At 42.5% G+C, this 25,201-nt stretch overlaps 1 protein-coding gene across 4 annotated transcripts in view; it reads right to left on the bottom strand.

Annotated features, from left to right (window-relative positions):
* The window catches only part of CCDC149 (coiled-coil domain containing 149), a 53,925-nt gene extending 47,575 nt beyond the window's left edge, over nucleotides 1-6,350 (bottom strand). For 2 of the 4 annotated variants that reach the window (XM_080590873.1, XM_080590874.1), the window contains exon 1: nucleotides 3,163-3,321. In XM_080590873.1, the coding sequence (XP_080446999.1) occupies nucleotides 3,163-3,210 (48 nt within the window). In that variant the 5' untranslated portion in view covers nucleotides 3,211-3,321. Of the gene's footprint in view, nucleotides 1-3,162; nucleotides 3,322-5,889 lie in introns of those variants that run through there. The other 2 variants (XM_080590871.1, XM_080590872.1) reach the window with 2 other exon arrangements.
* Nucleotides 6,351-25,201: the final 18,851 nt, after the last annotated feature.

The following is a 25,201-nucleotide window of genomic DNA, read 5'->3' as shown; positions in this document are numbered from 1 at the left end:
TATATCATGGTTTTCACTCCTATTAACGGCATTTAGCTACATTTCATCTCTTCCACACAGAGAAGAAAATTGAGCCAGGAAGGAATTGACTCACACAAGTTGTATAAATTAACAGCTTAGCATAGCCATAAATATGTAAGTCAGACTAAAAAGTAAATATGTGTACTGACATTTATAAACACTTAAAAGCAAACAAACAAAACTCTACAGCCAAGATTTTGGTGACAAAATTATTTTCAATAATTCTATTCTCTTCAGTGAAGAGTGCCACATAACCACCTTATAGTATTTGCTTTCTAGCAGTGCACGCAGCAAAGCACCTACTATCTGTCATATTTTCCTTTTTTCATCCTCTTCCAGGTGGGAGAGGTATCTTGTTTGCATCAAGGATTTTATCTTTTTTTTGTTTATTATTTTTAAAAACACATTTAAATGGATGGGCCCTACTCTTGGGATAGTATTTTGAGATTTACATAATCATTTGTTTCTGAAGGATTTAGGCCACCATCTCAGTGGAGGCCTAAAGAAAGTTCTTGCCATGGCTCAGTTTCATTCATGTCAAACAAACAGTTAATAACTAGTTAATAACAGTTAATATCCTAATGCCTTACACTGGCTTTTAAATACCCTAAATATGGGCTATGCAGTGATGTAATGTAAGATAAAAATCTAGACCCCAAACAAAAATTATGTGGTAATCCAACAGAGTACTTCACTTTTTATATACATTCATCCACAACAGACACCTGAACTCAACACAAGAATGGACAAAATTTACGTGGATCTTGCAGCTTGTTCTCTTGTATTCAGTTTGCAAGGTTATCAGCGGAAATAATGACTCCTTCTGCTCTCAAATATTTACAAAGTTGGCTTTGTCCCAGTATTCCCCTTTCTACATCACCCTGTTCAGAGTTCGTACATGGTACACATGGCGCAAAGACTGTGGAGAGTACCAGGTGCACACTAAGCCTTGAAGGCTGTGGGATGAGTGGAAACCATATGTAAGCATGGAGGCAAAAGAACATGCAAGAAGCTGGTGATGAGCATAATAAAAGCAGAGAAAGAAATGTGAAAAGGTACAGAGCAAAAGGCACTGAAGTAGAAAAGAAAAAAGGAAAAATGAGTAAAAAGAACAAATCATAATAAATGTTTTTTTCTAATGAAGAATGAAAAACCCAACTACAGAAATATACAGCTGTGTGTACAAGTATTTGTATATGTATATATAAAGGACAAAAATACATATTACCATTCATCCTAACACCTGCAATACCAGACTTAAAAGTATTACAGTTGCTTCAACGGGTATTTCAATAGGAAATGGAAATACCTTTCAAATATGGAGAATTGAGCATGTGGAAATGAAACAAGTATGTGACCACTGATTTGAACCCACTGGCTTGTGCTCTTCTAGGTCAAGAATTTGAACCCCATTCTGTATTTTACCTGTTCAGCATCCACAACCTGAGAGTATTTATTTGGAGCTATGAAGTCTCTCCCTGTCTATGTTAAGTCTTCTGCTTTGACAGCACTTCAGAATGTTTACTAAATGTGTAGGGAACAAAAATTACCTAGCAGACACTGAAACTGAGAGGCCCAGATAAGTTCTATACCTTCCCCTGAAATTGCATGCTGAGGAATACAGTAAACTGGAAAAACGTAAGTTACTTCAGAAGTTAGAGCCACTTTCTCAAACCTATTACTATGGTGAAGATAATAGCTAAGTTGCACAAAGTTAATCACACCAGCCAAAGGAAGAGGAAAGAAGAAGAGGGAAGCCTATAGCCTGTCAGCGCATGCTACAGGCTTCACACAGAAAAACAGGCTGCACGCCTCCTGTGGGAACATGGAGAAAGGAAGGAAAAATGGAACATAAATCGCTATGCCTCTAGTTGTTCCTGAAAAAAATAAATTATATGTATGCTGAAGTATTTGCAAGAATGTAGCTGAGCAGCCATTAAACTTCACTACAATCAAGAAATCCCTAAACCAGAAAGAGTTCAATTCAAGATTGAGCTTTTAGGTTAAACCATATCAAAAGTCAGAAAGTTCTACAGGAACTCAAGTGAATGACTTTTTAAAGCCAATACCAGGGACATTTCCTTTGAATGCACCTTGTGAATTGTCTCTATTTCTTACCCTTCCCTGCCACGTAACACTACCCCGCCCACAAACAAAACTCCCATTTGGGAAATGAGATGTCAGGTGCAACACTGCACAAGCAGGACACTGGAAGTATGTTTTTCACTTTTTTTTCTGGATTGTTTTGTGTGTTTCAAAGTACCATGTGCACGGAAAGACTCAAGTTCTGGATGCACTGCACAGACCTGGACCCGCATACACTAACCGAGTTCACTGGAAGATGTGACAGTTTCAGGACTGAACCCATGCATACTTCTGAGAGGTGATGGCCTAAGGCTGTGCTCAGGCAATGTAACGGAGGCAAAGCCCTCCTGAAATCAGAGGAATTCACCTGTGTAAAGGCTACCCTACAACAGCAGGTTCAGTCAGGTGCTCATTGAGGCACATGCCTTTTGTGCAGTTTTGTCTGTAAACATAAAAATAGTATTTTAATGCTGAATAGCAATACAAAAATAAGAATGCCAAACTACCCCAAACATGTTTTTGCCTATTAAACGGGCTTAACACAGATGATATTCCTTTAAATTGTACAGGCCTCCAGTCGCTTTGAGTTTGGTAACTTAGATCTTACAACAAAACATGTACTCGTGGACATTACGGGTCTTTTAAGGCGGACACAGTAGGTACGTTTTATAATTTTGTTTTCTGAAAGCCTTCCCCTTTACCTGTTGACGCCCACAGTCCCTACGGCACCCCGGCATGAAACCCACCCACCCCTCTCCCGGGTCAGGTGCGCCAGGCGGGCGAGCCGCGCTGCGGCCGCCTTTCGGGGCCGCCTCTTTGGGGCCGCCCAAGGCCCGCAGCCTCTCTGCCAGCCTCCCCTCAGCACAACTGCTGGGGGTCTCGCCCCCAGGGGACACCTCCCGCCCCCAGCCCGCTGCAGCCCCGGGCACGGCGGCCCGGCGGCCCGCCCCTCCCCGCCGGCGGGCCGGATCCCGGTGGGCAGGCCGCCCCGCAGCAGGCCGGGCGCCGCGCTTGCCCCCCGGCCCGGCTCGGCTCGGCTCGTCCCGGCCGGCTCACCTCGCTCACCAGCCCCTGCCAGTCGCTCTCGCTGCGGTGGGCGCTCATGGCTCCGGCCGCCGGCTCCGCCCGCCCCGGCCCGCCGCCGAGCAGCCTGCGGGGAGAGGCGGGGCCTGGCGCCGGCCTGCTCGGCCCTGGCCGCGGCCGGCGGGTCGCAGCGGGGCCCCGGGGCCGCCTCCCCGCGGCCGTGGTGGTCCCGCAGAGCCCGGCAGGCCACGGCCGGCCTTGCACGGTGGTGTCACCTGGGAGGTGTTTCTCGCATCCTTACACCCCCCTCTAAGTAACATCCTCCGCCTAAGTACACCTTCATCCTAAATAACGTCGGGGCTCTGCTGCGGCCCCGGGCACTGAGCAGCCAGAGGTGCCCGCACAGCACCGTGAATAAAGGGATAGGCATCAGGGACTGTAGGGATTTTAATGTTATATGTATGCAACCAGCCCCCTGTGAATTGTCCACACGCTCGCATTGTATACATAAAGCCAGACACACAAAGAAAAAAAGTGAGGTAGGGAGCCATGTTCTCAAAGCGTGATGCTGGAACAACATGCACTTGAGGCACAGATCTGTGTGTCACTCAGTGTGCTGTCCCAGGACTTGGTCAGGCTTGTTTTTCAGTCCACTAGTGCAGACTGATCCATCAGCACCAAATCCCAAGCGTGACACCCATACGGTGCTGCATGCCCTCCTGCACACCTTCGTGGCTCAGCTGTACCCTTTGCAGTGCTGTGGCCACAGCTGCAGCACTGTATATCCTCACAGACAATATCCACCTGAGGAAAACCACCTCAGAAATATCTAAATTGGAAAACTGAGGTATAACGATGTGGGGGGAGATGGACCAAGGCCTTCACCTAAGACCAAATTAGGCAAGCATCATAGAATCATGGAATGGTTGGGGTTGGAAGGGACCTTAAAGATCACCCAGTTCCAGCCCCCCTGCCATGGGCAGGGACACCTCCCACTAGACCAAGTTGCCCAAAGCCCCATCCAGCCTGGCATTGAACACCTCCAGGGATGGGGCATCCACAGCTTCTCTGGGCAGACTGTTCCCATGCTTCGTCACCTTCACAGTGAAGAATTTCTTCCTTATATCTAATCTAAATCTACCCTCTTTTGGCTTAAAGCCATTACCCCTTGTGTTATCGCTATAGCCCCTGACAGAGTCCCTCCCCATCTTTCCTGTAGGTCCTCTTCAAATACTGGAAGACTACTAAAAGATCTCCCCAGAGCCTTTGCTTCTCTGGGCTGAACAACCCCAACTCTTTTAGCCTGTCTTCACAGCAGAGGTGCTCCAGCCCTCTGATCATCCTCGTGGCCCTCCTCTTTACCTGATATTTTTCTATTCCAGATGCTTAATTATCAGTTTATATGGGAAGAAAGGTAGGTCACATAAATCCAACAGGTACTCTCTTGAAATTAAAGTTATCAAGTTGAATAGATATCCATGGCTATCTGTATATAAGAAAAAAGACCAAAAGATCAGCTAGCTTTAATATGCAACTGTAGTTTGATAGGGTATATGCAGAGTTCATACATTTTACCTGCAAATTATAAATCAAACTTAGACATTTTCTCCAAATTATAGCCCATTTTCTTCTAAATTAGCTGTTCCTCAGCTCAGCACCCTGTAACTTTAGTGCTGTAGAGGGTACATTTATCTTTCCTCTTTGTTCATATTTTTCGGTGGTTTATGTTGTCATGTGTGCAATATATCACAGTCTTGCACATCCTCTCAGGCTTCTCAACAAACAGTTGCGGAAAAAAAAAAGTTTGCATGAAAAAGAACTATAATTTAAACCCTCTTGTTAAAAGAATTGTTAATGATATTAGAAACCCCATCATTTTCACAGTATTCTAATAGTTAAAGCTATACCACTGCTAGCATAGATGAACCAGACAATCTTCTTCCCAGTTTTTCTTCTCACTTGCAGAATTTCTCTCGTCTGTTTTCTTGGTCTTGGAGTACTCCAGGCTCAGAATGCTCTTGCAAAAAGAGCTCTGCTTATAAAAAAGATAACTCTCTAATAGCCCTCATTTTTTGAAGGATGTCACTCATTTTAATCCCAAAGCTGCTTACAGTTCCAACAAACAAAGTTTTCACTTTTATTGATGATAATTATTCAAATGAGAAGAAAATATTCATGAAAGAGAGGTTATTAAAACAAAAGGAACTCTAAATGTTTCCAGCTCTTTCGATTTTATCAAAGGTCTGATGAGAGCTAGTGTTTTTCAGAAAGCCCAAGCTCTTGGATGAGAATAACCAATTTCTTTTGAAGTAAAAGAAAGATTCAGGGGAATAAATAAAAATTAAGCTGAAGTATGCTTTGAGTGTGCTTGATAGGATCAGAAAGGAAATAAAAGAATCCAAATATGTATTTTTAAATAACCACTTCTAGTGCCTGATAGAAGCCTTTTGGCAACTTCTTCAGCTGTCCTGATCCTCTCTGTCTTACCAGGGGTTACTGCAATGCTGCTATGGAATGGACCTGGCCAGGACCAGGTTACTCTGCTGGGCTCTAGGCAGACATGCTGAGACATATCCTTCCTACCTTAACTCACACAAACAAAACAAAAAGATGACTGAAAATAAGTACTGTCAGCCCCATTTTATAAGTAAGAAACTGAAGAGAGAAGCCATTGTCTTGCCCAAGAAAAGCAAAAGTTTCAAACATATACATAACCAGGAAGCAGAATTGCAGATTTCAGGAGCCCAGTCTGCCACTTGCCTTGCAAAACTCGCATCTTGGTTCTTCTCCTACCTGCTGCAGGTACTGCTTTAGCACCATCACCTTGCCAACATCAGAATAATATGGTATTGTCATTGAACGTCAGATAAAAAGAAGTCAACTCTCAACCTTCTTCTTCAATTAACATCCTGTTATCTTTGTCTCTAGGTCTATAATCGTCTTTGCTTTCCTTCTCTATACATTCATTAGATAAACTTATCTGTTTTTAATGCTTCATCTCTCTTCTCTGCAATTCTGCTGTGTGATCAGACTTCCTTGGTATCTTGAGTTCATCTGTCTTTTCACTAGGTTGCCCTCCACTTCTCTAAACATTTTCTACGTTTTGTTCAGAAGGCTCTGGACTTTCTAAAAACCTTTTTTTTTTTTTTTTTTTTTTTGGGACAAATTACACATTCAGAATCAGGTCTGAGGTGCTCTAGCTTTTTAATGCAACTACCTAGGTAGGAGATTGAACCAACAGTTTTCACTTGCAGGAGATTTAATCAACAGGTTTAAAACACAGCTTTCAGTAATCAGTGTCTTTGTCAGACATTAAGAGAGAAAACAACCGTGTTTTATTTTGTGTGTGTGTGTGTTTGGTTGGTTTCTTCATTTGTCTGTTTGTTTTTACCATGGGTAAGCCAATGAATGGATCACTTCCAATTTTGCTGCTTATTTTTTGTCATTTATCTACCCCACTAACATGATCATTACATCCGTGTCCAACTCTAAAGAAATATATGATTAAAAAAACAGTGTAAATCCTTAAGATCTGGACAGGCTACATAATTGAAATGTAATGAAAACATGTAGTACTTGTCCCCTGAAGGATGATTCAATCTGACTCTCCACAGATGTTTCAGGGTTCCATTTAGTCAGGGTTTAAATACCTCTGAGTAAGGACCTAACCTATCATAGATAAAACATATCTTAGTACCTTTGGTAATTTATAGCAGCATTCGTCTGTTTCACATTTTTGTTAGTCTGATGCTAGATAAATACACACTAAACCCTCGTTTGTGTGTTTTGGAGGAAGCATCCTATGTTTGTGGGTGGTATTACCATCTTTAGCATTTACGTTGTTTTCTTTCCTTTGATTTTTTCCTTTCTTCATCAGAGGCTGCTTTTTTTGTCCATTTATATTCCAGCTGTGCCTTCTCAATTTTCTCAGGTTCATTGCTAGTTTCACTATCCTGTATCAGCTCTTCTACTTCACATGCATGATCTGTCAGCAGGACAATATGATCTGCAGATCAGAAGCAGTTTAGCAGTTATTCATTTACGTTGAATCCTTTTGTGCCCAGTCAAGTCCATGAAGGACAGACACATCTTAGGCAAACAACAAAGATTTTTAAAGTGATGGTGTTTCTTTTTTCTCCTCAATGTTTTTGGACCTTCAGTATATTATATCCTTTTGTGTTTTAGGGGCTGCATGTAACATTAAAATAGGAGAGTCTCTTTTTTCTGACTTTTTTTTTTCTTTTTCTTTCAGCCATTGTATGACTCTTAGCTGGAGTGACTGGATACTGGAGTCTAGTAGTGGCTGCCTGCTCTAGAGAGAGAATGAGTGAATTTGGGGGAAGAGGCAGGAGCTGACTGTGTGCAGGATGGCTTTAGGAAGGGGCTAGGCGGTGAGATCTGACCAAAGGAAAGAAGGGACACGAAGCAGCAGCCAAGAGGGAGGAGTGCAGGTATTGGGTACTCACTGAAAAAAAAAAAATGAGGGAAAAGCTGGAAGATGGTGGGACAGAGGAGAGATGGTAAGTTGGAAAACAAGCTGATTTTGAAAATCATTGAACACATACAAGCAAGAGAACAATGCTAACTCTGAGTTTTTCTGAGTGATTTAGAATCCAAATTCAACTGTGTTCTGTTGTGTAGATTTTATAGGAGTAATAAGCCATATATAACTTCATCTGGAAGTTCTTTGAACAGTTTTTGTTTTGTTTTAAAGGCTCATTTCTCCAAGGTCCTGTGATGTTGCAGTGTCTAACTCTTAGGCACACTTCTGTCAAAGAAATCTTGGACCTCGGGTAGTACACAAGGTTTTCTTGAAAAAGAGCTCTTTGGCTGCTTCCTATCTAGCTACGTCTGAAAGGCTCAGAAAATGGGTAGGATTGTGGGCATAGGTGTTTGAGCAGGTCACTGTCCCCTAGACGTTATCAGTAAACACACAGAACTGCTCAGTACTCAGCCTGACATGGACTTAGTGAAATCCCCCAGGAACACCACCCACCAGGCTGTGGATGAGCATCTGGAAGATGCTGGGGAGAGTTTGAATCCAACTCAGCCAAGAATGCTCCAAATTCAGAGCACATGTTAAATTAATTGATTAATAAACTAATTGATTGTTATACTAGTGATAGCAAATAACTGTGTAAGGATTATGAGTAAGTTATTTTATGTTTGCCATCAGAATTCATGGTCCTTCTTCCCTAGACATAAGAATAAGGAAAACTTAGTAGGAACTAGAATATAAAAGTAAAGAAAAAAGTATAAAATCTCAGAGCCTGTTTCAAGGCCTTGTCCTTATAATTGAGTATAGACTTAGTGTAAATGGATTCTGTTTTCCCAGAGGCATCAAACTCCTCCTGTCAAGACTCTCACTGCCCTCCTTCTGCATTGTTATTATTTCCCTTAAAATATCTTGCTACTGATGGAACTAGAAATGCAATATAAGATCAGAGAAAATATTTTGTCAAGTGCTTCAGATAGGCACAACCGACGGGTTCTGAGGAAACGTGTACTGCATTTTATGTTTGCCTAAGTGTGTTAAAAAATATAAGAAATAGTTCATTTTACTGAGAAATCCAGGTAGGGAGTTGAAGCTACTGTCTTTTACTATGAAATTGAAGAGTGACCTAGTGCTGTCATCAGATCTGACATATGAGTGGCTTTTCAGACTTGTAAGTTCATTTTTCAGCTGGTAGAGTATATCAAATCCTGGAAAGCTGTCTGACCATTTTAGAGACATTTATCGCTGCGACCACACCAGATTCTTTGGTGCAAAGACCCTCACTTTCCATATGTGGTCAATACTCAGCAGACTGTAAGCAAAGGAGGTGGACAGCCTGCCCTTCCTAGTCAATTTGGAGGGAATAAAGAAAGAAGGCTCAATGATAGAGGACATAAATATAAAAATGAAACAGAAATTGTTAAGAATATCACAGCAAAATAATTTTCCATTTGAAAATATGTCTGGAAAAAATAATATGTATCGGTTTTGGAATGCAATTTTTATGGAGTCATGAGGAATTTCATTTAAAACCTATACCATGTCTTTGGATGTGCAATAGTTCCCTACAGAGTCATTAAGCTGAAGTTTGCATGTTTTGTGTTCAAATTTTGCAGACCTCTGGAGCTTATTCTCTTTCAGTCTGTTCTAAGGGAAGTTTGTTGAGCATTCTTTTATCTCCCTAGAAGCTTTTCCAGCTGGTGAAAACAGGTAAATGTTAAGTGGAACAAAGAGCTGAATCTTGGGTTCCTACATTCCAGATAAGACCATAACTGTATGGAAATAACCTCCTTCTCTTCACATAAATATTTAGTTACAAAAATGCAAGAGCTTTAACAAAAGGAAATTAAAGGGTCTGCTTTTATGCTCCAGGTTTGAATCAGGTGGAAAGAAAATGAACCCTGTAATTCCCATGTCACGATACCCATTGGAGTGGATGCTGCCTCTTGTCTTTTCTCCTACTGCTTTCATGTGTTGGTCATGCAGAATCAAAGCACCAGACTAAGACCTGCTTCATTTTGTGTGTGATTTCTAATTGCTCAATGTTATAAAGCTTGTTATTACACCTAGTAGAACCAGGGGGCTTACAACCTCTTTTTAAGCATCCAATTCCCCTCAAACTATTCTGGACAAGATGTAGGTATTACGTAAAAGGTGCCAAGTTGTTCCAGAACTTCATTTGGCTTTTATATTTTACTAATGAGATTATGATCCTATTAAATTATCAGAGAGGAAATTATTATTTCAGTGAAAGTAGTCCTTTACCTTTAATTTATTTATTACTGCTTCTTTTACCTTTAAATTTCATACCTTTTTACTTTTGGTTCCTGTTTATTTTTTAAATGATCTCTTTTCTTTCACCAAGAAAGATTCTTTTTCTTTATGCTTTTTGGTTACTGAATCAATTCAAAATTTAATCTCCTGGTCCTAGTGAGAGGTCATACGTGGACTGTATTTTTATTTTTTTCACTCTGACAAACGGCGAAGGCACCAAGCAGTTAGTACCAAGCAGAATCCCACAGTACTATGTAAGATCAGGGCTGGGGGCTCTGGCTTGTATTCAGCGGCAGGCAGAAATCACAGGCTGAAGTGGGTACTCTCCCTGGCCATCGCCTTGTCCTCCAGAGGCAGCTTGGAGGGACAAATACGAATTATGACACAGCTACTGAATCATAATTTTAAGCCAAGCATACCAAAATAAATGAAAATGGATTTGAAATAATTTGCATATGCTGTGCAGATCTGTGGTACTTTCTTTAGCCATCTGTTTTATATCTGCCTTCTTTTGCAAGTAAGGTTCCCCAAACCTGCCAGTAGGGCACAAGGGGTGGCTTTGAGGGTCTGTACTAGCAATTTGGTGTGGTTAGCTCTATGGATAAGGAGCCGAAGACACACAGGCCTCTGCTCAACAGGTCAGGCCCTAAATGTTTTCTCCATCATGGACTTAAAAGATTTAGCTCAAGATTCTTGTTGACTAGAAATATTTTGCTCTATGGAAATGCATACATTTAAAGGCTGGTATAAATAAAATTAACTGGTGCTTTCACATGTGGTGGTAAGGCCTAGGGGACCACACCAGTCAAACAACTGTAGGGCTAGAAGATGGGGAGAGACCCATGGTGGAACTTCAAATGCTACGAGGAGCGTAATTCCCATCCAAACTTTAAGACATTAAGCCTTTCTGCTTTAAAAGAAGCAATAGCACTATTGTCTAAAGAAGTGTACTAAATAATGCAGCCGCTTGTTTTTTTCTGTGTTTTAGTATGACAGCAGACAACTCATACTCAAAGAATGAGTCTTTGGAGGAATATTGTCAGTTATTGGGGCCCCCAATGAGCTTGCAGTGCTTGCTCTCAGTCGTTCTCAGTTCTAGACCATTCTCAGTCTGTTCCTAAAATAAAGAGAAAAAATCCACACAGTAAGAAAAAAGTCAAAGCCTGGTTAGGGCACTTCCTTAGACATTTTGATGATGGAGAGTGCAGAGTGCCCTCAAATTCTTCACTATTTATGCATTTCACTAACGGCACAATGTCATTTTTTCTCAACTTCAGTGGTTGCACTGATTCTGACACACCAGGAAAATGTATCTGTTTCAATTTGGTATTTAACAAGGTGCACAGATGGTGTTAAAAAGCAGGTAGAAGTGGTTAATCACCTGTGAATTTTAGGCATTTTTCAGCTGTCTGCAGAGGACTTTAGAAGTGCATTTACTGCATGGATTTCTCCACAATGATTTGCATTTTTGTGGTTGTTTTCAAATCAATCACCCCAAAGGGTTTGCGACTCTTGTCATTCCAAAGCTATGAAGACCTACCCATGTCCACATTCCTAGCGCAACAAATGATTTGGGACCCGAATCTTGTGGTATTCAGTATTCGTGTTCAGGCATATCCGTACCTCGCTGCGCCCTGAATTGTTTCATTTTACTGACACCATCTGTTTCTTGTGCCTAAACCAATTTGTATTCCATTTCAGGAGTTGTCTCCTATGCTCTGCTTTCTGACCTTGTAAATCGATCTGCTGTACAGTCTGTAACAAATACTTTCCTGAAATCTGGATGAATTATGTCAACGATTTTGTCTTTATCAATTCAGCAGTGCAATGAAATGACCCTAATACATTTGTCATACATGATCTTCTTTTAACAGAACTATGCAGCTTTCCCCACACTAAATCACATCTCTAACTGAATTGTAATCTTCTCCCTTATAAATGTTTCCATTATCTTGCTCACTACTAAAGCCAATCTTACAAGTCTGTGTTTCCTTGGGTATTCCCAGTGTCTCTTTCTGACAGCTACTGAAGCCACTCAATAGTGAAGTGCGTTTCAGGTAAATATCATCAATATGCTCTGTAAAAGAAAAAAAAATTAAAAACCTAGTAAAACATACTCCTGGTGTTCAATAATAGTTTTAGAAATTCTCTGAAATGAATGGAGAATAAAGGGGGATTTCTTTATTGCTGGCAGTTAGTGGCATTGATGGATCATGGCATAGCCATTCACAGTATGGCCAAATAATTTCACTGTATAGAATTTTATATAGCTACAGCTAAAATTCAATGAACTGATTCAGGAGGTTCAATATAAACTATAACAATAAGTTAAGCCCTTAAATTGATTTGGTATTTTAAAACGATAGGGAGCAGCAAGATGCTTGCTCATGTCATCTTCCTTCACAGATGTAACTTTAACTGGAACTGTAAATCCAAAGCAGAATAGTGAGGGATAGGGGTATATAATGTGTGATTTAAGACCCATCCTGGAAATCAGCGAGGATTTGAGTACACCAACTCTAAAGCATAATCGGAGCGTTATAAGGGTTCATCCAGAAAGTTAGGAGGATATTTTTTTAGAAGAATAAAGATAAATTTCATATCTTAAGAGTCTATTTTTGAAGAGTGCCAGGCAAGATGAGAAAAGAAAATGACTGTGAAAGGAGCAGCAGGGCCATAGATAACCACTCATCCTACTATCCTCTCAAGATATGAGCTGGGATGATTTCTATCAACGACTTCCAAATATAACATTATTCAGCTCTCATTATGTTGTCAATCTAATTTGAATGCAAGTTATTCAGAGCACATGGCTGTTTTGCCTTTGTGTTTGCCTGTAAAGCACTGCACACCCCAAGTCAGGAAAAAAAGAGAAAATTCTTGGATTAGAGATAACGTCCTCACCATAAGTCCTGTGTGCAAGTGCTTGTTTTGTAATAACCTTTGTGAAACCTGCCCCTGCTGCACCACACAGAGCAATTCTTCTTTAAAAGAAGCAGCAGTCATAGCAGCTTATTTTATACTGACCCTGTACAGCCTTGCCACGAAGGGAGGGATGGGAGAAACTCCTGCCAACTTACATTAGTTTTTGGAAAACAGAACCCTCCTGAGCTCCCAAGATTTGGCTTTGGCTCATCACTCTAAGTTCACAGAGCTCTCAGTATTGAACAAGCTCCACGTTTGAGATGAAATCCTGACTTCATGCTGAAGTGAAATAGAATGTCTTTCATTGACATTAGAAAGGCCTCAGTTTCAATCCTTCATTTTAGGATATAAATTATAAAAGTTTTCACATGCTGTGGCATAATTACATCAGAATTGACAGCTGTAGAGATAACCCACAAGTAATGCAAATAATACTATTTCACTAGGGCTGAGACCTAATATACTCACCGTGACTGAAATAATAACCCCGTACATGCTGACAAGCCCATCTTCCTTCCCTTAACTCTAAATAAAAGCATGAAAATTTAACTGCAGACAGTTGGACTCAGAGCCTGAGAATATGCCTCTACCTGCCCTTGCTTAACCCACTGGGTCATCTTCTAGTTTACATCCTCCCTTTCCTTTTTTCCCTTTCTTTTTGATAAATCTACTTTAACTTTCCCTATTCTCATTGTGTTGGTTCTTTTTTCCTGTATTTTAGTTTCTTCTTGTTCCTGCCTTTTTGGTACAGGGTACACACATTAATAGCATGTGAAGAAATGAGAACCAACAGTCTTAAAACCCCACATGAAATCAAGCCACACAAATCAGATCCCAGTATAGATTTCAGGACCACGGTCTTGATCAGAGAGAATTTTTCTTCCCTAAATAAAGTTGTTAAAGGTGACCTCATATTAGGGTGCAACTTTCAAACTCATCTCCAAAAATGTCTGAAGTGCTTGGAGCAAAGTTTTTCATTTGGCTGTGCCTGTCACCGTATAAAACTGAAAGGTCTGCAAATATGGTTTATTTGGAGAGCGTAAGGAGGTTTGATTGATCCTAGAGCTCTTCTGGTATAGAGGCTTACCAATGTGTGCTTTCCAGGAAAACAGTTGACCGTTCAATGCTACCACCATAATGGCTAGCAAAATTCACCACAAAACTAACAACGCTTTGTCCACTGAGCTATGACCTTAAACAATATGTGAAATTGAACTGTGAGACAGAATACTTACCATAATTCTATTCCTGAATGTGTGTGAGTATCCAAATACTGAAAAAAATCCACAAATATTGCCCAGTGGAGAAGTAAAAAACAAAAATCAAAGTTTCAGTGATATAAAAAAATAATCATGATAAAGAGAAACTACTCTTGATATAAACACCATCAGCAATCCAAATATCTGGAACTTACCTGCTACCTTGTCATCTGCTCATCAGAGTCATGGCATTGGGTTTTTGTCTCCTTGTCTCTGAACAGAGTTTCACACTTTCAAGCTGTTTAGGGGCAATATTAAAGCAAGATGATGAAGAGAAAGGTTTTTGCCTGGTCACTTGAACCTTGGATTTGGACATCTAAATTACCAGCATAATGAGAGTGAATTATGATGTTTTGTCTGAAACAGAACAGCTTTCAGTCTACAACGGGCATGCTCTGCATCTCACAGGGGATGCATACTTCCATAGGAGAGGAATTCAAATTCAGCCCGTATCTGCATTAGCCATATTGGTACTCAGGTACCTTACCTTGCTTATCTGTCTTTAGAGGTCTTTGTTCAGCAAGAAAGCGTCACTTTAGTCTTTCTGCCGACTGTTATGTTGTTTACGAACCTACTCAGGCTGCTGTTGAAAATGCTTTTTTCCTCTTCCCAGTGGGAGAGTACAACATGCTGTTACTGTTTACAGCAAATAGACTAGCATGACTATGCAAGCTAAGGAGGAGCAATATATGTAGTGCTTTATCTGCTGTGATATTTTCACAGCAACTTAAATATGTGCATTTTAAAAATAGTTTTGGTATCAAAATGCATCATTTTGTAAAGTAAAATAAAAAAGCTCCAAACGAATTCGTGGAAAATATCATGGAAAACATAACTTGAAAATAGGACCTGCTGTTAATAACTTCTTAAGAATTGGCCTAATTTTAGTGACCTCTTAGAGGAACATAATACTATCTAGTGTAATAGAGGTAGCATATTTGTACCAGAAAATAAATAAATCCATTAAAAAGCTACATATTAATGCAAGCAGAAAGACTGAAAATGGCATTCTGGACAAATTATTTTCAACCTCATTTGTACTGATGCAGCTCAGACTGTGAGCCAATTGACAAAGAAGTGGTCCAACCTCTAAGGAACAGCCAGACTTTTAGAGCTCAAAATTCATCACTGAGACTCAGAGCAGGAGGTTGCTCTTTGAAATTACATGTAAATGTGTAAAGCCTACACGGTGCTTTTTGTCCTGCGCCTAGAACTCACTCTGCCCATTTCATCATTTGTGAATATATATGTGTGTGAATTAAAACATGTTGTTCCTCTTTGAAATATGAAAAACTTGTTAGTTAATGTGTCAAAAGGACTTTTGTATCCATCATAAAATCATAGGAAAATTTGAGGCTGAAGGGACCTCTGGAGGTCATTTGTTCCAACACCTTTCTCAAAGCAGGGCAAATGTCAAAGCTAGCTCCTGTCACCAAGCCTTGGTGCAGTCAAGTTCTGAATATCTCCAAGGACAGAGATCCCACAACCTCCCTGAGCAACGTGATGCAGTGCTTGGCCACACAGACTGATAAGAATTTCCTTTTTGTTATCTAACCATAATGTACCTTACAGCAACTTGTGTCTCTTGCTTCCTGCCCTTCTACTATGCAACACTTGAACTTAGAAGAAAAATTGTTCTCTGTCCCATCTACCTCTACACAGACCTACCCACTTTAGAAGGCAGGGAGAATGAAGGTATCTTCTTATTACAGTTCCTTTTTGCATGATGTCCTAAATTAAACTATACAGTCAGTTCTCCATTATCAGAAGGAAACGACTGAATTAAACATTTTCTAGTGGTGCATCACATTGGTATTGAAACCTAGGTCTTCAGCACCCTGACCTGAGGCTTAATCCTATAGATACCATGTTCCACCTACTTTATCACCCCCAGTTTCATATGCTGAAGTGGATGAGCTCCAGACGGCTTTCACAGCTTTAGTGCGGAAGAATTCATCCTGTACTCGCTAGAGGGAGCCCATGTGGTCCTAGCAATGCTGGTTTGGCAGCAAGAAATAAACTGCTCTAAAGGCAGATAGCGAGAGCTTTGCTCTTCTCCCAACTTGGTTCAAGATTACCACAGGTAATCTTAGTCCCTCTTTTACTTTTCTGGATCCGGGTATTTTATAACTGCAGTTAGGGAGGGAGACTTCTGGAGTATTATCTTCAGAGATTCTTGCATTTATTAAAAAAAGGTACATCAGGTACGAACATGGTCAGCTGTGCTCTGGTCAGAACAGTGCCGGCTGAGGTCAAACAGCATAAACACTGTCTAGGCGTTCACTTAAACATCGCCCTGACCAGGGTGACACTGCAGTGTTAACGTGCTCAGACACTCTTCTCTGACTGGGACTGAGGGCCCAAATCCCATTTACAGCGGTAATGAGGAGATGGCCTCCTCCTCAAGCTCCTACCTCACGCGGGCTAGAGGGGAAGAGCTCAGCCCTCTGGTGGAGATCCAGATTCACCACGCAAGCAATTAGGACAGACTTCAACTCCATTGTACCACATATTAATCTCATTAACTAGGAGGAGGTGCAGGACATACGTGGTCAAATATGCATCACAGCAGAGGAGGATTGAGTCCCATGGGGTCATTCCCACACCGGGCAGCCTGTACACCTACCACAAGGAACAAAAATGGGAGAACAAAATAAATCGGAGCTTCCTTGAGGACTTGGGCTTGCTGGCCGTGCAAAAGCCTACCGTTAGTGCCATTAGCTCTGGATTTCACTCATTTGCTTGGGCTCTTGCTATGCTTCCCTTTCCTGTTTGAAGAGCCTTGTTTAATTTTGCTAACGACTCTGAATGAAGATAAGGCCTGTGTGTGTAATAACAGACTAAAATTAAACTTCAAACAAATTATCTGTTAGGATTTAGAAGAATCTTATCTGGGGAGGAATTAATCCTCTCTGCTTGTTTTGGGGCTTTAGCAGGCCACTGGGGATTTGAAAGAGAACACTTTCTCAGCCTGGCGCGTACACAACAACTGGAGCAATGTACATAACTCTCTGGATATGCTAAAAAAAAAAAACTAAAACCCTCAAAAAATACCTCAGTGTCTGAAGTGTAGCCTGAACTGATTGCAAACCAAATGCAGCTGCTGTACATCATCGGCTGTCACTGTCAGAGCCCTGGTCTCCTTGTGACTAATGGCCCTGCTTCCTTCGTCACTGCTTATCGGGATAATTCTGTAAGCTGTCTCTGAAGCCCCCGTGCTCCACGCTGCATGGTTTGGAAACCAGCCATCACGCCGTCCCGGTGATGCGAGGTTGCTCTGTGAGGAGGAGGATGCTCAGTCCAGCCTATTCATCAAATTAGCAGAGCAGGGGCAGGGAGCGCCTGTGGGGTTTGTTTTGCTGAAAAACGCCAGCGTGGCTCCAAGTGAGTTTGGGAATGGGACCAGACCTGGGGCTGGCAGAGACTGGGGCAAGGTCAGCCCCATCTCAGTGCCACCACCTCATGGTGGTTTGAGGGTTTTAATCCCAGGAACGATTTCAGACTGTTTAGTTCTGCTTGGCTGACCTGGAAGTAATTCCCATGGCAGGCAAAGACAGCAAGACCTCTGGAAACACCTCCTTACCTCTTACCATAGAGATACCTCAAATTTCCATCAGAGATAAATTCCTGATGGATTTCTTTCATTATTTTTCCCTTCCTTCCATTTTTTTGTTCTTTCAGCTTAGCTGCCCACACTAACTGGAGGGTGAAAGAACAGCGGGAAGAGGGGAAAAGAGAGAAATAGGGGAGCTTTAATAGTCAGGAGGAGATAAATAGGTGCTCTTAGGAAGCATAGACTGGACTGGTAGTCAGGAAAATCACATGGGAAAAAACTCTCTAATGTTTACTAAATTTCATGGGATTTTAAAGTATATTTTTCTGGTAGTTCTGAGGGCATAGAGTGTGCTGGCTTCAGGGTAAAAAGCCCTCTGAGGACTGCCTAACAGTATGTGAACAGAAACTACCTGGAAACACTGTCTCAAATTTCCATTATCCTCAACCACACAATGGGATAAGATGCAAGTTTTAGTTGGAAATACGAGATGGCTGAGCTCCACAGGCATTTCCACTGAACCCATTGTGTATTGCACTGCTCTCCTGGGGATATTTAAATGCATTGCCTCGCTATCAGATGGTTAAGGTTCAGGGTTCTTTAAGCTACCTAAGGAGTAATAGGATGGGCTAAGGCTGCACCCTGAGACTCCAGAAAACCGAATGTACCCAGGGGAGGCAAGTCACTGCTCGGCCTCCCGTAACGATGCACTTTGTCAAGAGTTTAAGCAGACGAACACTCAGGGAAGCCCACTGTGCTCTGCTCCCTCCCCAGCCGGCAGCACCCCTCCCTGCAGAGGTACAGGCCTGTCGTTGCTCGGCCCATCTCCGGCTGGGGGCTGCATCGCGGAGAGGAACCGGGAAGGCTCAGTGCAGCAGCTCGTCTTCCTGCTTGGAAACCTCTCTGTGCCGGGACAGGGCACTTCCCCCCGGGCTACTCATGATCTCACGTCACTTATCATAAATCTCAGGTGTCAACAGAGGAATCGAGGCTAGGTGGACTGGGCGATGAAAGATCTTTGAAATAACCTTTTCATACCAAAGAGAGTCAGAAGCAAAAGGGAGGACTTCTGCTTCACTGCTTTGTGAGGGTGAAACCTCCACCATACCACTCTCTCACTCCCCCTTCTCAAAGGAAGAGGGGGAGAAAATAAAATGGAAAAGGGCTCACCAATCACTGTCACAGGTGAAACACGCTCAGTGTAAGGACAGTAATATAATTTACTGCCTATTAATAACAGGCTAGACCAATGAGAACTAAAAGCAAACTAAAAACACCAGCAGCAGGTCCCTTTTGGAGCAGCTGGAGCTGGCTCTGGGGCAGGTGCTGGGCTCTGCTCACAGGGCACCCCTGAAACTCCCTGCTACTAAAACCTTCCCACATAAGCCCTATACACCACTAAAGCTTCTGGCAAGGACAACAAATTTATAGCCTGTGAAGCACAGTAGCACATCTCCAATGAAGTGATAACTGTGCAGTGATCCCCAGCCCAATAAACCCCTGCACGGAGAAGTGACCTTACTTATGACATCTACCCGCCCAGAAAGGCTGTGTTTGTGCAGTACTTTGCCTCCACCACCTAACCCTGTCAGAAGACCGACCCTCCCTGCCCATCTATTCCTCCTAGTGCCCAGAAGTGCCACAACCACACCAACTGAATGTAGTGCTCTTAGTGTTTCTCTTATCTTACCTAGCCACCTGCTTAAAAGTAAACCAAACCGAGCTTGCATCACCTGAAGTCGTTCTTTCATGCTGTTTCTTGAAAGGCACTGAAGGACCTGCTGGTAATCACTACCTGCATGGTCTTTCTCAGTAGGCAGCCACGCAGGACAAGGCAGAGCTCCCCAGAGGTGCGAGGTCTGCTTCCAGTTCCACCTTTACATGGGCGGAGAGGCCACCACTGAGCAATCTCTAGTCCATGCAGAAGGAGTATGTTATCTTGGCAATACTTCAAAAGTCTTCCGACCTGAAGAACAAAACCAAAGACAAGAAGTTAAGTAGCTTGGTATGCTGAACACGTGGTATAAGAGCTCTTTATGCTTTTCTTGAATTTCCCTCTATGCCTCCTGCACAGTTCTTGACAATAAGTGTCATATGTTTTACTGTAATAGATATTACCAGCAAAAGGCAAATATATTTTCAAAGGATTGAATTTGTTGCCATGGGAGACAGTGCAAATAATTTGGGGTTAAATACAAAGAGACAAAAGAAAGCTCTTTTGTTAAAGTAAATACAATCTCATTGTTTTGTATTCAGTTTTAGAAGGTTTGTGAATATCCTTGTTTTCCATAACCTTACACATTATTGAAAAGATCTTTCATATACTCCTACTTTTTGCCATTTCCTTAGATATTCTATTTCCTTGCATCTGCTGAAACTGAGATGTTTCTTCTGTGCTTGACAAACCATCAACATCTGCATGTGAAAGATTTCGGACAGAAGAAATACACGCACAAAAAAAGGAACCTTTCATATTCATTTTGATTTTCAAACACTTGTGTAATAGGATGTGTCCAATAGTAGATTTTTCTGAAAATATATTTAAACTGAGAGAACTCAGATTTGATTTGTTGACACTAGAGAGCAAACTCAGGGAGAGAAGTAGTTTGTCTTGCTAAGAAACTGCCTCACACTGGAGCTGAATACTCCTCACGAGGAGAATACTTGTAGTCAGGGTCCTTTCTGGCCTCCTACACAAAATGGTTTGTAACTCTACGCTGCGTTTTGGTATCTTGGTGAAAATAATTATGAGTTTTTACCAAATAAGGGAAGGAAAGCCCCCAAACACATCCCTATGGATTGAAGCAAAACTCTTCCCAGTCTCTCTTGCTGAGTTGTTTGTGTAATACAGGTAATTCTGACTGAAACTAGCTTTGTAGAAAGAAGCTGCAGGAGCTGTTGCCCCCCATTGTGGCCTCTCCATGCAGGAAGAGCCGCTTCCATCCCCATTTTTCGTTGCTCAGAGCAATTCAAAGACTCTGCTTATAACACTCCACGTTTTGCCAAAAGATCTGCACGCCCTTGGGTGCTACTCGTGCCTCACAACCACGCGTCATTTCCAAGGCCTACTCTCATTTCCAAGAGTAGGCTCTGGGGAGCCCCAGGACTGGGATATCAGAGCCTGTCTCTTCTCAGGATAGGAGAGGCTTTCTTACCTCCCAAGCTCTTACAAATAAGAGAGGGCTCAGTAAGTATTCTCCTTCACCTGCCCCTGGGGAGAATTTATGACTTACTTCAGATGAGAGGGATTGCAGAAGACCCTTTTGTCATTGTTGTTATAACTCTAGATAATTTTACATAATTTACCTCAATGTCACAGTACTCGTGGATAACTACAGAGAGCTGGTCTTCTTGGGTTGAAAGGGAAGATCCTGAGCTAGTTAGTGTAGGCAAATGAAGGTGAAGTACAACAGGGAATAAAACTATGGATGGGCCTGAGTTGTTCTAGTAAAGACCAACTTAATGCCTTGGGCTGCAGTTGGGAGCAGTAGGAATGACTCACTCTCTTCCCTAAATTATACCACTGCATGGGGCACGCAGCAGACATTAGCTCCCAGTTATTCCAGAAGTTAGTATGCTGTGCCAACTCATTACTTCCTAAATAGCTTCGGTGTCAGTGCTAAGTGGTGCCTTAACTGACTGCTGACTACAAGGTCACCAAGCTAAGTCTATACTTAGGAACACTTTGTCACTGCAAATGACATGGAAGTGATTTCATCTGTACACATCTTGAGGAGGACAAGAGGAGCGGAGAATTAAATAGCCGTAGAATGGCTGGATTTTCTGTACCAGGGGTTATAAGCTGTGTATTTCTTCTTCACTCTCTTCCCATAGGAAGGGCTTGAACATAAGGAAAAAACAAACACCAGGCCGCACTTCTGTGCCGTGCGGGTGACGGAGCCCTGGCACAGGCTGCCCAGAGGCCGTGGGGCCTCCTCCTTGGAGACCTTCGGAGGCCGCCTGGACGTGGGCCTGGGCAGCCTGCGCTGGGTGGCCCTGCGTGAGCAGGGGCTGGGGCGGGTGGACCCTGAGGGCCCTGCCAGCCTCAACCATCCTGTGACTCTGACTTTTTCCATTTTGGCTCAGGTCATGTTCTGACAGCCTTTCTGTCACCTGAATACTCTGTCTTCTGATCCTTCCTATCACAGGCCTAACTAACACGGGCAGAATTGAAAAGAGGCTGGAACACGATTAATATTCAGCTCACCAAGCAGAAGTTGGAGAAGAAGTCTCAGAAAAGCAGATGTTAAAGACAGCAACAATAAGAAATGGAGTAACAGATGAAAAAGTGAACGTTCCTGCAACATTTCCTGAGCAGTCTAGCATGCCTCTACTGATAACTGCAGCAAATGTGCAGCATTTCTCACTACAGAGAGGTCACGTTTTGCATTGCTCTCTTCATGGTCTGCATAGTTCAAATGTATTCTTCCCTCCCTGTGCTCACTAAAGAGGATCTCACCAGAAGGGTAACTCTCTTCCCCTACAGCTATTAACACACCAGCAAGTAACCTGTTTCTGTCTGCACCCCTGCTCCTTGGAACCAAACCTCTAACTATCCTAAAGCTCCAGACATTTTAGAAACTCTTCCTGCAGCCAAATAACATCACAGATACCACCAGTACCATGTTCAAACCCTCAGTCACATTTGCTAAAATGATTCTGAGTAGAGCAGGACACTGAAGTCAATGACTTTTTAAAAGAGATTTATTTCTTCCTTACTTTCCTGGATTGATAGCTTAGCATTTCCCTCCACCCCCCTTCTATGGAGAAGCTCCTCTTTTCTGTGAGAGGAGAAGGGCCCAGAGCTGCCTGATGCCAAGCTACAAGATCTCTCTTGTTCTCTGCCCACCGTGCCAAAGGGCCAGGATTTGCACCAGTTGACCCTCACTGGTAATCCATTGGAAGTATGGAAAGGCAAATGATCCTCATCCAACCTGCATGTTGATAGGAGTCTCCCTACAACAGTGAAGGTAAATATCGCAGTTGTCATTTAAGTGAAAAGGGCTTATGGTTCTTAAAGTCTAATGATTCAGACATTATAATCTCCCAACTATTGGAAAGACAGAGACAAGTAGATTGGGGGCAAAGAGGAAAGAAATAGAATTGAAAAGATTTAAACTCTCTATTACCTTCCATTCTACCCCCAAATCTGTCTTGATTCATACCTTAGACAAGTAAAGGAACCAATCACCGTTTGTTACTAGCACAGCAACGTGAGAGAGATTGAGAAGTCTATCTATCTGCACACACGTATGCTCCATTTCACCCCAGGGTGGCCAGAAGGTGTCCAAGTGCCAGTTAGCTCCATATTTCACTTTGCCCTCCTGACTCAGGTCAGATACATCCTTAAGGCACGTCAGGAGGAGCCAAGCAGATGCTGGCGGCAGGAGCTCTGCTCTCTTGCCCGCTGTGGGCTGCCTTAGCGAAGGGTAACCCCACAAAACCTTCCTGTTATCCCTACAAACCTTAAGGTTTTCCTGTGCCATCGTTTCTTTTCACTGCTCTGCTAGCAAAAGAGTCCGGAGGATCAAGTCCAGTGGTACTCATGAACAGCAAGCCTAGGAGAGAAGGAGGCTCCTGCCCAGGGACATGGGCTCCCAATGTCCTGCAACAGGCTCATTCAGGCACATCAGCCAACTGCACTGCACACAAGTTGGACCAGAGTTCAGTGGACATGAGCAGAGCCTTCTCCACAGTCGTCACCCAGGATTTCCTTGTCATCAAGGCTACTTTCCAGACCAAAAAACAGAGTTTCACCCCCATACATACACCCATTTTCAGCCAGGAGCATGCTCCAAGCTCACCCAGTCTATGTTGTGATGCGGAATAGGAGCTGCTTAGGCTCCCAAAGTCCCAGCATTGTGGACTCTGATTTTGCAGAACAAAATTGGAACAGGAGGTTTCACTTCTTAAAAATTATAAAAGTCAGGTGGTAGCTATTCCTGTGTTGGAGGCAGATGCAGCAAGTTAGTGGGGAGTAACTGCAGGACTCTGTAGTTACTCACTTCATTAAGTCTTAATTGTAATGATTTCAAGGTGTAACCCCAGCACCGTAATCAGATCCTGAGGTGAGAGAGGCTCAGATAATTGTAATGAGCCTTCCTCCAGAATGAAAGTCCTGCAGTGTTCTCCCCAGACGCTAATGGTACAAAACAGAGTCAGAAAATGCTGCCAGCAGGAACCAAGAGAAGCTGGGGATCCAAGGAGACCCCCGGGCTATGGAGTTTAGAAACAAATTCTAGGCAGATGCCATTAACCAGATTTGCTGACTTAACTTCTGTTTCCCCGTTCTATTTCTGGCTTGCTCTCAGAAGCATCCCAAGTAAATCTCCACATTCAGGACCTCATTGGCACTTTGCTTTCTATAAAACTCTGGCAAACCCATTTACCATACTGGCGAGAGCAGAAGAGAAAGAGATGGCAGAGGGCGTAATCAACATGCGGAGAGCAGTGCCGCTCCCTCCTCCCCCATGCCAGCTCCAGCCCCACACTGACCCCACCAGCCCTGGGTGATGAGTACTTTCTTGACCCACTGACCTTTCATTCACTGGACTGAAATGGAGGAATAATTGTCAGGGCACACCTGCAGCTGGAGGATGAATCATCTCCAAGGGGACTGCTGAGTCAGAAGAACTGAAACAGCCACTGAAGCTAGAAAATGAACGCTCTTGTACAATCCTGCCCTAATGTCCAAGCAGGAAATAGAAATGGACTTTGGAATAAAAGTCAACAATTGCAACTGGACGAAAATGGAAGCAACGCTACCAGAAGCCCTTCATTCTGGTGATGTCATGGTTCCCAAATGCCCTTCAGAAATGCAAATTGCCTACAATGTAATAAAAAGGGCATTTTCTAGAGTGTGCAGAGCTTGCATAGTTTAATTAAGCATAAACTAGGGTGACTCTGAAAGGGAAAATGATGTGGATTGCATTCTCTGAGTGACCTTGGAAATGCACTTAGATACTTTCTCTACACAGCAATTAAGTAAATTCACACTTCACATTCCGTCATTCCCATCCCTTTCCTTTATTTAGAAACATATTTTTTGCTCTCTCTGATTCCCTGATCTCATACTGATATATCTCTGTGCTTGGAAAATGTGATTTGTTTTCCTCCAGATAACTAAACATTTGTCTACAGCCTCACCATCTCTAGTTTTCTAGTCTCTACTTCAATATCTCTTACACTAAACTTCTGCCACCTGCTTTTGTTGCTTTCCACCAATCTGTGACTAGGCTACTTCGCTGATGCATCAAAACTGGAATAAGGAGATGCCTTCAGAAATTTCTCATCCAGCCTTCCCAAGACCCGTATTATCTCTCTCAACCCATCTAGCAGACTGTAAAAAATCTCTTCCTTGTCTGTGAAACTGCATCACACCTCTCTGTGACTCTTTCCAGTGTGGCAATGTGCAGCTCCAGATGCTTCCCTTCAACATTTTCTTCACCTAATCCATGGTGTTAGAATCATAGGGTCATTCAGGTTGGAAAAGACCTCTAAGATCATCTAGTCCAATCTTTAACCTAGTACTGACAAGTCCACCACTAAACCATGCTACTAAGTTCT

This window comes from Anser brachyrhynchus (assembly GCF_964034855.1).
Source record: "Anser brachyrhynchus genome assembly, chromosome: 4".
Classification (NCBI taxonomy): domain Eukaryota; kingdom Metazoa; phylum Chordata; class Aves; order Anseriformes; family Anatidae; genus Anser; species Anser brachyrhynchus.
The sequence above is the reverse complement of the archived record's forward strand: the minus strand, read 5'-3'. Positions and strand labels throughout refer to the sequence as shown.